Source organism: Buteo buteo, chromosome 6 (genome assembly GCF_964188355.1).
Source record: "Buteo buteo chromosome 6, bButBut1.hap1.1, whole genome shotgun sequence".
Taxonomy (NCBI): domain Eukaryota; kingdom Metazoa; phylum Chordata; class Aves; order Accipitriformes; family Accipitridae; genus Buteo; species Buteo buteo.
Genome location: NC_134176.1, coordinates 26,151,323 through 26,165,081, shown reverse-complemented (window position 1 = coordinate 26,165,081; position 13,759 = coordinate 26,151,323). Strand labels below are relative to the sequence as shown.

Sequence of the window (13,759 nt, the reverse complement as noted above, 5' to 3'; positions counted from 1 at the left end):
CAACTGCAGGTAAAACCAAAGTAGTAGAGGATCATGACTCCATTACTGGGGCAGAAGGGGGAATGCAGGTTCAGAAGAGGGAAGCAGCTCTCCCAAGGTTAACCACAAAGCCAGACCTGGACCTGTACAACTTGAGTTTCAAGCGGTGAGTACTGTCAGCCACATTACAGTTGTCACTTTTCCAAGCAGTGGTGAAAGGAAAAGAGCTGAAAGACTGAGAATCTTGTAGCAAAAGGGAGCAGGGAGCAAGAGTCACTTATTCAGTGTTGCACTGGGGTACAATGGAAGCAAAGGACTGAGGAAAGCATGGGTGGGATCCCTTGAACAGAGAACTCTAGAGAAGGCTACCTACAGCCAATGAGCATAAGAGCAAAAGTGGCAGTGGGCCGGAGGAGGCCCAGAGGATGCAGGGTGGAGATGCTGGCAGCTGCGCTCCTTTTCCACTGGGTTACCTTACGCCTCTGTAAGGAGGAGCTGAGTATGGAAAGTGACCCTTTAGTGTTTAGAGTCCTTGTCCTCAATTTGCTTCAAAAGGGATGCATTAGGTTATTTCTGAGGGAGAGGCAGTTGCTTCTGGTCTTGTTTGAAACTTCCTTCTGAATATTTTAAGGGTTTGCTGTGATCATGAAGCTAGTGGGGGAAAGTGCAACACATTCACGGGAATCTGTGACATGTTCAAAGAGTCTAGGTTGTACGTTTTGGTAGGATCCTGAAGCAAGGAGATTGCAGTTAACTCCCTTGCCAAAACCACGACCAGCATTCCAAATCATGGCATGAAATGTAAAAGACACCAAGTATCTTTTACATCCTAGTTACTTATGACATGCTTAGGAAATTCAAGGGAAGTCTGCCCTGGGAATCCAAAAGAAATGTTTGGAAAGAGTGGCTGTGAGAAACATGACAGAGATGAGCAGAAACTTGGGAAGCTCAAGTGTTGAGTCTTGAAGGTTTAATGAGCTGGAGTGTCATGATTCAGTGGGTCATATGGCATCTTGTCTTGTGAGGACAGGATGTGTGAGTGGCTGGGCCATTGTAGCCTCTTCAGGACACCTTGTGGTCCTGTCAGTCTGCCACCTGCTCTCTGCAAAGCCCCTCAGCCTTGTGTAGAAGTGTGTTGGTGCTGCCTTCTCGCCAAGCCTTACAAACTTCAAAGCAAGCCAGAGAGCTCCTGTTGGTACTTATCATGTTCCAGGCCACAGCTGAACTCCCACTGTATAAGCCTGGGTTCTAAGAGCTCCTGCCTCCTTGCTTTTGAGGCCTTTTCTGCTCTGGGAAAGGCTTGCATTACTTTGATGATGAAAGAAATGAGCCTATCTTCAGTCTCCTCAGGATTGTAAGGTCTTTTGGATTGTAACTGTATTGAGTCAGTATGTGCCCTAGCTGCAACCCTACCCTACCAGTCCTTTACCCTCTCTGTGGATATTGTACTGCATGTCTGTCTTCTGTTCCACTCACTGCAGCATGTATGTGCTTGGTGTAAGCCTAAATGTTAGTGTACTAACTAAATCTTTACAAATCCAAATAAATAATTATCTCATTAGTGATAGGAATCCTTACTCTATTTCTGCTGCAACTCTGCCTCTCTTCAATGCTAATCAGCCACAGACATGCTCCAGTTTAGAGTTTTTTCTTCTCTTTTCCTTTGTCCTCCTCAAGCATGGTGTTATGGCTAGTAATATAGTCCAAGCCTGGAATTCAAGAAACTCCTTAGCAAGATGGCAGTTGGCACATGGCACCTCTAGCAGGTGTTGTGCTTGCTGGAGCCACTTAATACAAATTCATAGCGCGCTAAGTAGGATTTTTAGGAAGCAGCAGTGCCTTGTAAGCACGAGTCCTTATATGCAGAGTGGTGAAAGCGTGATGGCTCTTCTTTTCTCAGGGCCCCAGAGAATCATCATTTTGCCTGGGACAAAGAGATGGAGAACAGTGTCTACAACAAGGTGACACAGAGTCCGCTGGCACATCCCAACTATCAGCTCCATTTTGCTGTGCAGCAACTTCAGCAGCAGAAACTTCAGTCACGACAGCTGTTGGAGCAAAGCCAAGCCCGGCACCAGGTAACTAAGAACAAATCCTGCCTGGGATGTAGCTGTGCTGACTGAGTCTTAGATGTGCAGAACCAACCCAAAGCCAGTACATATGGCACAGCTTTTGTGAAGGAAGTAGCTCTTCAAGGGGGTTGCAACAAAACTAATATTACCCGGAGTGATTTTGGTAGCATTCTGATGCAGTAGTTCCCAATGGCTGCTTCTACTGCATTGGTGTCCTCCTCCATCTGGCTACTGGCATGCTGCTGCTTGCTTTTTCTGCACCAGTTCAGGGTATCACCTTATAGTGCCTTAGACAGCCTTAGAACTGTCTACAGTCTCCACAGTTCTTTATTATTTACTCTTGTCACTGATGATATGTTGCTGTTTTGACTTGAGTTCTTCTTGAGTAGGGCTTCAGGCTGGGTCACTGTTGTATTTCAGTGTTTCGAAACATAGGGTCTTGAAATTGTGTTGGCAGCTGTGTCCTTTGTGTCAAACAGACTGCATCAAGGCTTTGTCTTGACTAAATTCTCCTCCTCCTGGATGTCTTCTCATATGATGCAGTTATCAAAAGAGCAGTATGTTAACAGGACTCAAAAACCATTTAGGAGAACCTTCATTCTTTTGAAGAAATGTATTAATTTCTTTTAAGAGCTGTCAGTGTGCAGGAGGCATGGCCACTGACCTTGATGCCAGATGCAAGTTTTCTCTGCAATGCTGAAAATCTTCTCCAGGCCGCCTACACGTTTTGTTATTACTACATTTAAGATTTCCTTTCGCTGCTTGCATGTAACTGTCTAATGGATACATGACTCCTTTGTTAAAATTGCAAGGAGAAAAGATGGGCTAAGTGTCCAAGAGCTAGAGGAAATATGAAAAAGGGTTTGTATTATTGATGTTCTGGATGACACCTAGATGCTAAGGGTGGACCACTTTCCATCCTGCCTGAGGAATCTTCCAAGGTTACAATGAGTTCATTGATGTACTCGTTACCTTTCCTTGTTGGTATGGAGAGAGAGGTGTGTTCTTTCTTCTGAGTGGTGTCCAAAAGGCTTCCCTGGTAAAGGGAAGGAAGTCTTCGGGTGAGCAAACCTTCACTCAAAAGAGATTGATCTCCATTAGGAAGAAGCTATTTGCTGGGCGGTCTGGCAGGACTGGACTCCAACAAAACCATGAACAGAGCTAACACGCGGAGGTCTGAACACCCACTCTCCCTCCTGTGAAGCAGATGAGTCACTAGTCAGGGTCCTTGAGAATAGTTTATAGGCAAATTGCCCTCATCCTTTTCTGGGAGCATCTTGAAGGAGAGGCCCTTCTGCCTTTGCTCCTTGCACTCCTTCTTTCAAGGCCCTCACTTAACCATGCAGTTTCCACCCCCAAATTCCCTCACCTACAGTCTTCTTGCTCCCCCTCTGAGCAGGAGGTCTTCCTTTCATCTCCATCCAAGGGGCTCTGGGTGGGCAGCTGTGGCTGCTTATGAGCTCAGGAAAGGGCTGTAAGCTGGCTTGTGCCTGTGAGGAGGCTGGAGCTGGCCATGGGGCCTGGCTGAGCCCTCTTCTAATTGCTGACATTGAGCTGATGTTATTCTTGGCCTGGGGCAGAGCCATTACTCAGGAGTTTCTGTTAAAGTGATTCTTTGTTAAACCTCCTCTCACCCCCACAACATCCCCCTCCTTTCTCTCCCTCCCTTCTCCTCCTGAGCCAAGCAATTTGGAGTTGCAGTATTGAGGCCATTGCCATGCCGCAGGGCTCAGGCTGCACTGAAGTTGCCATTAATGAAGAAAGGTATTTGCTGAACATGGGGGCTTTCAGACTTTCTGTAGTGAAAGCCACATCTTAATAAAATTATTGTCTCTTGGACACTTCCTCTCCCACTAGACATTGTATGGAGCCAGCCAGTCCTCCCCTTCCAGTCACAGTTGCACTGATCCTCTGATGCCTCTCACAGTCACTACACTACCCTCATCTTCATTGGTCTATCCCTTGCTCCCTCTCTAGTTTCCTGTCCCTGACCTATTCCTTCTGCTAGTTAGCTTCTCAGACTTCAGTCCTTTGACTTGGCCTTTCCAAGAACTGCCTTCTCTTTTCTGCTGCTTACACACTCTCTGCCCTACATCTCCTTCCCACTGACACTGCTTTGACTTCCATCCTAACTTTTCCTGCTGGCCATCATTTGTCCTCTCTTTTTCCCCAGAGCTGATGTAGCTTATCCTAGCCTGCATGGCTTTACCACATTTCCTAGTCAGTGCTACCTAAGCCACCTATCCCCCTGTCATGGTTTAACCCCAGTCAGCAACTAAGCACACGCAGCTGCTCATTCACCTCCCTCACAGTGGGGTGGGGGAGAGAATCAGAAGGGTAAAAGTGAGAAAAACTCGTGGGCTGAGATAAAGACAGTTTAATAGGTAAAGCAAAAGCCGTGTGCACAAGCAAAGCAAAACAAGGAATTCATTTACCACTTCCCATCGGCAGGCAGGTGTTCAGCCATCTCCAGGAAAGCAGGGCTCCATCATGCGTAACGGTGACTTGAGAAGACAAACATCATCACTCCGAACATCCCCCCCCTTCCTTCTTCTTCCCCCAGCTTTGTATGCTGAGCATGTCATATGGTCTGGAATGTCCCTTTGGTCCATTTGGGTCAGCTGTCCTGGCTGTGTCCCCTCCCAACTTCTTGTGTACCCCCAGCCTCCTCGCTGGTGGGGTGATGTGAGAAGCAGAAAAGGCCTGGACTCTGTGTAAGCACTGCTCAGCAGTAACAAAAACATCTCTGCATTATCAACACTGTCTTCAGCACAAATCCAAAACACAGCCCCATACTAGCTACTATGAAAAAAATTAACTCTATCCCAGCCAAAACCAGCACACTCCCATTGCCTGCTCTTTCCCTGCTATTCCTTTCCACATATTGAGATCTACTCCATCCTTTGTTGTCTTGCCTGCTACATTAAAGTTCCTCAGCCTCCTCTCAACAGAAGAAATATATCCCCCAAAATGGAATGCCTATCCCTTGAAAGAGTGTCATGGTCTCTCTACTTTGGGGAATGCATGCAGGACATCTCCAAGCCTGTTTCATCTGATTGTTCAAATTCTTGTTACAGTTGGAAGGCAGGCTAGCCATTTGTCAGTAGCTGGAGTGCATTTATTAATATATCTCAAGGCACACCCTGAGTATGGCTTGACCATACAACATGACTAGATGCCAGTCTTTCCTTCTCTCTGTGACAAATGGACTAGTCTTATGTATATGGATAGCATGTGAACAAGTAACAGAAGCACCATGATTAATAACACAGGCAAATGCTTCTGTCTGTACATTAATCAGTTTGACATGTTGGAGATGAGATGGATGCATTGGAAAGCATGGAAGTTCCTAGTGAAGTATTTGTGTAATAGAAATAGTCCCTGTGCCATGCAGTGGATGTATATTACCATGAAGGCTTATTGCATACTTCTTTGTGGCAGCACCCATCCTTGGTTGAGCACTTTCCAGACACTTAAGAATGATGAATTCTCCTCCAGGCATCTAACAATTTGCAGAGGAGCAAACACTGTGTAGGTGGAGGAAGAGGAATAATAACCAACAACTTTCACTCATTGTATGTGGAAGTTAGTTCACACAGTGTAGTATGGTGGAAATAGATCTTTGATGCCAGAATAGGTACTTCATTCCCTGGACAAAAAGAAAAACACCAAACTGACTGGATGAGAATCTAACAAACAAATGGATGCAGTGTTAGGGCCCAGGAGCAGAGACAATGCAAAGCCTGAGAGAAGAGAAAAAAATAGAAAGGGGCAGAGTTTGAAAGTGGAGACAAGAAGCTTAAATCTGGTATCAACAAAATAAAGGAACAGGAATTACAAAATCTAACCAAAAGACAAGAAAAATGAGCTTATAGCAGTATTTTTAATGTTTAAAGGAGACTTCATGTGACATGTTATGACCTAGATGTTAGTATCACTGCTGCAGTTGGCAAGGCAGTTAATATACCATCATTGTTTATTCTCTAATTGTTTCCTGTACTGGAAAGATGCCATTAGCTGTTAGGGAGGTTCCTCCTTCTCTGTGTGGCTGTGTTCTGTCTGCTTAGCCTAACATCTACTGGGTTTAGAATTTTATGCCAAACATTTCACATGGGAAAAAAGCTACATTAAAACAAGAAAAGTACAGTCATATAGTGGAATGATCCCCATCAGTCCTGCTTATATCAAAAAAGGTCATGTTAAACAAGACATAAATCATGTTAATGAGTTGTGTGGTCTGTTATTATCACATTTTCAATCAGAAGTTTAAGTAGATTTTATGCTATAAAATATTGGGCTAAGTTAATCTTAAATAATTCTCCTCTCAATCATTTAAAAATGGTATGTTCTTTGAAATATTTCTCATTTTTATTAAGTTCAGCAAAATTTTTTTTCTTTTAATTTGTATGACTCTCTTTGGAATTCCCTACAGTTTATTTAGATCTGACCGGGAATGGTGACTATTCAGAATAATATTCCTAGTATTCCTAGAACTACATTATTCCTGCCTGAGGACACAGGGTCTCTATGAATGCAGCCTTAAACATCATTAAACTGTTTTCTAAACTATTATATATTGGACTGCTGTCAGATTTGCAGTCTCTCTTCCCCTTCGGTCTCTTGTTCATTCTTGTTTTGCAGCTTTCTCCCTCAGATTGTTTTCCCACTAAATGTGCTAACTGCCATTTTTCCTATTTGAGTCTTGTGATACTGATGAGTCAAAGTCTCAGTCTAAGTAAAGCAGAACAACTGTTCTGAAAGCAGTAGGCTGTGCTGATTTATACCAGCTGAAATTTTGTCCTATGTTTCTGATCCTGTCACTATTATTAGAATTATGGTAATGCCCAGATGTATTAAGTACAATGATATGGCCCAATCCTTGCCCCAGAGACCTCGCAGTACCAAAAGAGAGACAAAGGAGAAGGCACCAAGTCAACTTATTTTAATATGTTTTAGTCTCGCTCTGAAGAGTTTACCAAGGAAGACATGCTTCAGGACGGTCTGTGCATACCATGAATTTGATCATATTTCAATTTCTATATGACCTAAAGATGCCTCTCTTACTGCAGTATAACACTGTGGCAGTTAATAGTACATTTTGAGCCTGTTCTTTGTCACCACTTCGTGAATTTTCAACTCAACTTATTGTTGCATCCAAGCTGATTTAACTGAATGCATTAATAATATGTGTTCAAAAGAATCTTCACTAAACAATTTATATGACTGCAAAGGTCTTCCAAGCCTTTTAATTCTCTGTATTTTTGCAGTGTCATCTGAAATGCAGTTGACTTTCTAAAAGTGGTGGGTTTTATTTTGTTGGGTTTGCTTGTTTTTTCTTTTTTTAACTTAAATCCTGGTCATTGTTTATTGCTTATAAACATCTCAGTTTCCAGTGCTAGTGATTTGGAACTAGCTGCACAGATCTTTATGCAATACATGTGTGTGTGCATCTGTCTGTCAGTTCTTATACACTGCTGAGTCTCATCGTTTTCAGACTTGCTGATCCAATTCAAACTGAACAACTATGGGATAGAAATCTCAAAGCTATGTTTCATATAAATTTCATGAAGATAAAGAGCTATATATCTGGAAAGGGGATTCAACTACTGTTGCCATTAAGGCAAAGGCTGCAGCATAAGGCCACTCCTAATTAGGCAGCACAAAATCAACACAAGAATGCCCCAAACCCATGAAAGGAGCTATAATTTGGGGCATACTTTATATTAGATACTGTAAGATTCAGCCTCAAGACAGATTCATAGGAAATGAGCTTAATTACCTCTTCTGGTCACAGAATGAACATGTTTTTGCTTGCAACATTTATTCTGTTACTGTGCTAGGGATGGGTGTTAGATACAGGGATGGTAAGTGCCAGGAACATTCTTTCTGTTTTTGAAGATCATTAATATATCTGCTTTTCTTCAAAGTACTACAGTACCTCCCTGCTTTTAATCATGAGCAGCCCGAGCTCAGCTGCTACTGGCTAATACTCTTAGATGTGCATTGTCCTTACTGACAAGCTGTACATATTCAGATTTTCTAATTAAAACCTACTGTTTTTGTACAGATAACACTTTATGTATGGTGTTCATGGGTAGACGTGGAAGCAAGTAGAGGTGTGATCTAATGAGGCAAATATGGGATTGGGAGTCAGGATCTTCTCTGAGCTTTCAACCTAGCTTTTCATATTGCTTCAGTCTCTGGCTTAGGGAAAATCACTTTCTCTGTCAGTGCTAACATTCCTCATGTGCAAGACGGGGTTAATGCTGTCCTACTTCCCCAGAGAATTATGCAAGAGAATTAACTGACTAATGCTTTACATGATTTTTAGCTAAAAAGTCTCATAGCGTTCTAAGTACTTTTTGGACTTGTAGCCCTAAGAACTTGTCAGGGAAGCAAATGTCTCCTCAACATCAAGTTAAATCTGCCAGCCTGGGAAGTGTGGTTCAAAGTTTTTTACTTGCAGCAGCAATAGTTGTAGGGTGCTACCTGCTTCAGGACTGCCTCTGTCAGAGTTTGTCTAGGCTTCTGCTCTCCTTAGACCCTGAGCCTTCAGAATCCTGAGTGATGAGGCCTGTCTTCTACTTTTTGGATGTGCCAAAATCTCTTCCCAACCCTTTGTGTGGTCAGGCTCTGCTCTCCCCAGCTGCCCTCTTTATTTGCACAGTAGCTTCTCCTGGTTTCCTGTCCTGTCCCCATGGAGTTCACAGCAGGGCATTGTGCTTTGTAGCTGAATCCAGAAGCCATGGTCCGTGTCAGCTTCCAGTCTCCCCATCCTTGCCTGGAAGGCAGCCAGAATCTCAGCACAGCGTGGAGACAAAGGCCTTTTTGGAAGTCCGTTACCCCCAAGAAAAGCATCCATGACCTTTCTTTAGGCAGGTCTCAGCCCAGACTTTGTTAGAGCATCCATGCTTGCTGTTTCTTCAGAGTCACTGACTTCCTTGCCAATGCATATTAACAAAGGGAAGGGGTTAAGATGGTATGCTTTGCGGACTCCAGGTTCTTAGTGATTTTAACAACAAGAAACTTACAGGAAATACGCAAATATCAAACAGAGCACAATGAAATGTCACCCCTGAATAAGAAGGGTGTGCAGTGACTTGAGGGTCTCCATCTCAACCCCATGGTGCAAGAGGCTAAACTAAGTTCCATTTTAGTTTGTTTTGCTGGAGGCCGGTGGGCTGTAACTGCTATTTTCCAGACTTCTGCACTTGTACCAGCTACTTATTCAAAAACTGAAAGCTGCCATCAAGGTAAAGCTTCAGGGAAGGGAGAGGTTAAGAAGGATTGGGAGCTCAAGGGCATCTTGTCAGTGAGCTCTAGTTAGGAAACAGGCCTGTTTTGGCTCCTGCACTTCCTTTTCTCCCTAGAGCTCTGCCTGTCAGAAACGCCTTCCCACACACCACTGCCCTGCCATTTGCCAGAGAATTGCGGGGGAGAGGGGCTTTTCCTGTCTGTGTGCTGAGACTCAGCCAGCCCTCAGACTGTGGTTTTCTCTGGAGCCTGGAGCCCACTCACACTCTGGCTTTGTGTGTTTTTCACCAGAGAAGAAACTGAGGACACACTCAGTGAAGGGCGCTGCTCCCAGGGTCGTGCTGAGGTGACTGGCAAGTGCTCAGCTATTCCCCTCGTCTCCTATCACTGACCCCTAGCTGCCAAACTACACGGTTATGGTATTGCCTCTTTGTCCTGGGAATCGGACTAACTTCGAGGAAAGGCAAGTCAGAACTCCCGGCAGGTTGTTCCTTTCTGAAAAGAGTTGAGCCATTTGCAGAGCTCCCGTAGGGAACCATTCCCCACTTCCTGCTTTGCCAGTCCACTGCTCAGTTGTCCAGTGTCTCATAACATGTGGATTCTTTTGTTCCCTGTAACAAATCTCCAACATACTTACTCTCCCACCTGCTATAGGAATAGAAATATTTTCTGTTCCCTGGTATTACTGGGGATTTCCTTTTTGTCAGCTGCTGAGAAGGTGCCCTAGAGCATTTCTGTTATTCTAAGCACCTACAGGGTTAGACTGAAGAACTGGCATTGTAACATCTTCCCCATAACCTTTTTCTTTCCTAGAACTGTGTCTCAATCCCACCTCCCACACAAAGAATAATTTAGCAAGATAAATGCAGAAAGTCAGTCAAAGCAATAAAAGCTTTACTTCTTTGTGGATGGGAGCCCACTGCAAGATTAGATTGAGGGTAAGACCTTTTGGTTTTTAATCCAGAGTAGTATAATTCTGTGGCAGTAATGAGCTTGTCTGCCTTCCTAAAAGCTAGACCCAGCTTCCAAGGGTATAATTCAAGGGTATAAAATTCATCTCTAAAAACTACTTCACTGACTTGACCACTTAACTCTTCTTTTTATGCGTGGGACTGTCCCTAGAGTCCTGGGGTTGCCTTCACCAGGCAACCCTCACAAAAATGTTACCCACCTTCATCAGCAATCTCAGCAATATTCAGAGAGGTAATCACAAATTACTATGTTATTTTTGTTTTCTTTTTTTTTTTTTACTAGGCTCTCTTTGCTAGCTACTCACAATCCAGCACCAGCCATATATCTATGCCAGCTGGCTCTGATGCCCGCAAGACATCAAGTGCCACTTCTAGTATCCAGAAGGCAGCCAGTTTGCACAAAGTGATGCCATCCCAGAATACACCTTCTCAGCTGGTTCCAAAGCCTCCAGCCAACCACAGGCAGGCAGCGATCAGAAAGGCTGCAGCCCAGAGGATTTCCAAGTAAGTTTTTTCTCTTCCCATCCACAAAAGGGAATTGACACTGGTTCCCCTGAGAAGGAATATCAGAGAAGAACCTGTCTACATGCACCTCTGACATAGAATTTTTTGGCTGTGCTGTCCAAGATACAGCTCAGGTTATTCTGAGATTTGTGTAGTGAAATAGGTGTGCACTATGTTGCAGTTTTGTGTTTCACAATGGTGAAGTAGATAAGATTGTAACATCATACAAACATAAGGACACAGGAACTGCTGCATTGAATCAGGGAAGTATCTGTTCCAGGATGGGATTCAGTTACCTAACTACAGGTTGCTAGTGACATTTTAGATGCCTGGGGCTATTCCACCTGACCTCCACCTGCTGTTCCAGATGAGCACAAGTCTTCTGTAGATCTTGTGTTGTATCTGCCAGTCCCATGCAGATGTCTCAAATAACTTGAGAGTACCGAGTATGGTACTAGACATCTATGTTTAGGCACTTGAGTCACTCCCTCCATGTTTAATCTTTGATGGGGGCTAGAATCTGGTGGGTCAGAAGAAGCTGCCAAAAAAACCCCAACCCAAAACCAATATCCTTGACAAGCTAATATGCCCTTGAGCCAAGTTTCCCCATAAATTTAACACAAAATGATTGACTTATGCCTTCAAGCACAAGTGTTTATTTCATTTAAAGTGTTTACATTGTGCCTAATGTAATAATAGCTTTCCTCATTACCTGTGGAAATCCTTCATTTAACTTTTACTAAGCTTTTAGTTATGTAGTGCTTGCCATTCTAAGGTAGATGGATTTGGCATGTGTTATCTTTAAAACCAAACAAAAAAATCACCGTGAAATGTTGCTTACTGATTGAAAGTTTCCTTCCTTTCCATTTCTTGGTGCATTTTTCTCCTTTGTGTATTGTGAGAGAATGTGAGCAAGACTTCTGGGTTTTCTTCTTATCCTTTACCTTTCTTGGTAGCTTCCTTAGCTCTCTGTTTGTCTCTTCTTAAATGACAGAACTGCTTTAGACTAAATCCCTCATCAGGTTTTTCTTCATATATCCTCAGACTTGTTTCATCCCTGAATACCGAAGGGCAAAAATTGCATTCATAACTTTCTTCCTTATACTTACTCTACAGCTAGAAGAGTTGTAGAGCTTTCAGAGCGGGTTTCTGTGAGGTTTCCTGATTCTGTGTTCCCTTCCTGTTTAAAGAGAGAAGTTTTAGTAAAAGATTACTCATGAAAGACATCTTACGAAGATGCTAGGGCACTGTCAGTGTGCGTGGATCAAATCTGGAACTGCAAGGTGTATTTAAGGAGCTTGGACAGAACTGCTTTGGGTAAGCTTGTGTATTTCCTGCCTGTACTCTTGCTATCGTAAGAGATAGCATGCTGAATTAATCCCCCAAAACTATTTAAAAAGAAAACAAGATGTTAGTAGACTTTGTCAGCTCAGCAAATGCAGATGTGAGCATCAGGTCTGGCAGGTATGTGCTGGTGGGTTTGCTGTCTGATTTCTTTTATGTTGGGTAGCTCATGTTAGTACAGGTGACAGGCTATGTCAGTGGGTTTCTCAGCCGGGCAGCAGGGATGTGTATTTGAAGATGCCGGTGTGCTGTGCTCACTTCTTGGCAGAGGAAATGTTTATCCTTGTGAGATGGAATTGCAGCTCCTTGGACAGACTTTACTTTGCTGCATTTTTGTGGTTTCTGCTCTGTGACAGGCAGGAGTGTGGGAAAACCGGAAAAAGTTCAGCACCAAAAATGCACAGAAGGGGGAAAAAAAGCAAAAGATTCCTTCAGAATTTCAGAAAACTAATCCAAGTATTGAAGGCTGCAAGGAGCCACTCCGGAAATACTTTCCAAGTTGCCTTTCAGTCTCCAGCACAAGGCTCCAAATCCATTCTTGCCATTCATGGGATCTTGCAGTAACATTTTTTCACTTACATGGAAAACAGCAATGCCCCGCTATATTTCCAGCATACTGAGAGCTGATCGTTTAAAAACTGCTATGTTTCAGTCTAATTTAATCCATTCATTGTTGTCAGGAAAAGACCAGAGATGTATCAACAGCGGAGAGTGAATGGAGAGAAGCCTCTGTGTCAAAGGAATATAGATTAGAGAAGAAAAAGACGTCTTGCATGCTCCAGCCTGTTCTTTATAGTCCCTGGTTATTCTGTACAAAGTATTCTTGGACACTGTGTGTAGTCTGCTTTCAAAAAACTCCAGTGGTAGAAACCCCACCATGTGCTATAGAAGACTATTTAAGAATCTAGACAACCTTATTATCAGAAAGTTTCTCCTGATGTGCAATATGAATTTTTCCTTTGTTTCATCCTGTTGTACCTTGTTCCTCCTTCCTGAACCACCCTGAACACTTTCCCTTGCAAATACTTTCCATCTTTTGAATATCCTTCTACTTCTTGGAGTTTCCTAATGTTGCTTAGACTTGTTGAGGTTTTGTTAACCTCAGATAGTAGTTCCACCTGCCAAGTCCTTAACTGTCTTGAATTTACTGTATTTTCTTCAGTTTGTCAGATTACTTGCATTGTGGCACGCAGAACTGCACTTTTCTAGTGTGGGACTACCATATCCTTAGGTTATGACATGACAAATATCCTTCTCCATAACATCTAATCTAATTTTGGCTTTTTGGCTGCTTCATTTCTCTGTCAGGTCATTTTTTTATTTGCTGCCCGCTCTTACACCCTAATACTTGTTGGCTGTTTTCCTGATCTCTTTCCTCAAAGAAGATCTCAGTGCTATATATTATTTCCACAAGACTCACTGAAACTAATCCCATTCTGTTGTTAAAGCTCTTCCATTGTCCCTGGTTTTTTTTTGTTGTTGGGGTTTTTTTTTTGTTGTTCCCCCCCCCCCATAAATTTCAGTAAGCTAGACCTTATTTCTCTGTCTGCTCTTGCACTGCCTGGCTTTTAACATCTTAATAAAGATCATCTTCTTGAAGTTGTTTGTAGAATTTCTCCAGAGACTGGACTGTGA

At 43.1% G+C, this 13,759-nt stretch overlaps 1 protein-coding gene across 4 annotated transcripts in view; it reads left to right on the top strand.

Annotated features, from left to right (window-relative positions):
* TTLL5 (tubulin tyrosine ligase like 5) overlaps positions 1-13,759 on the top strand; it is a 136,524-nt gene that overhangs the window by 107,933 nt on the left and 14,832 nt on the right. For all 4 annotated transcript variants that reach the window (XM_075030138.1, XM_075030137.1, XM_075030136.1 and 1 more), the window contains 2 exons: positions 1,880-2,057; positions 10,560-10,780. In XM_075030138.1, coding sequence (XP_074886239.1) covers positions 1,880-2,057; positions 10,560-10,780 — 399 coding nt within the window. The remainder of the gene's footprint in view (positions 1-1,879; positions 2,058-10,559; positions 10,781-13,759) is intronic.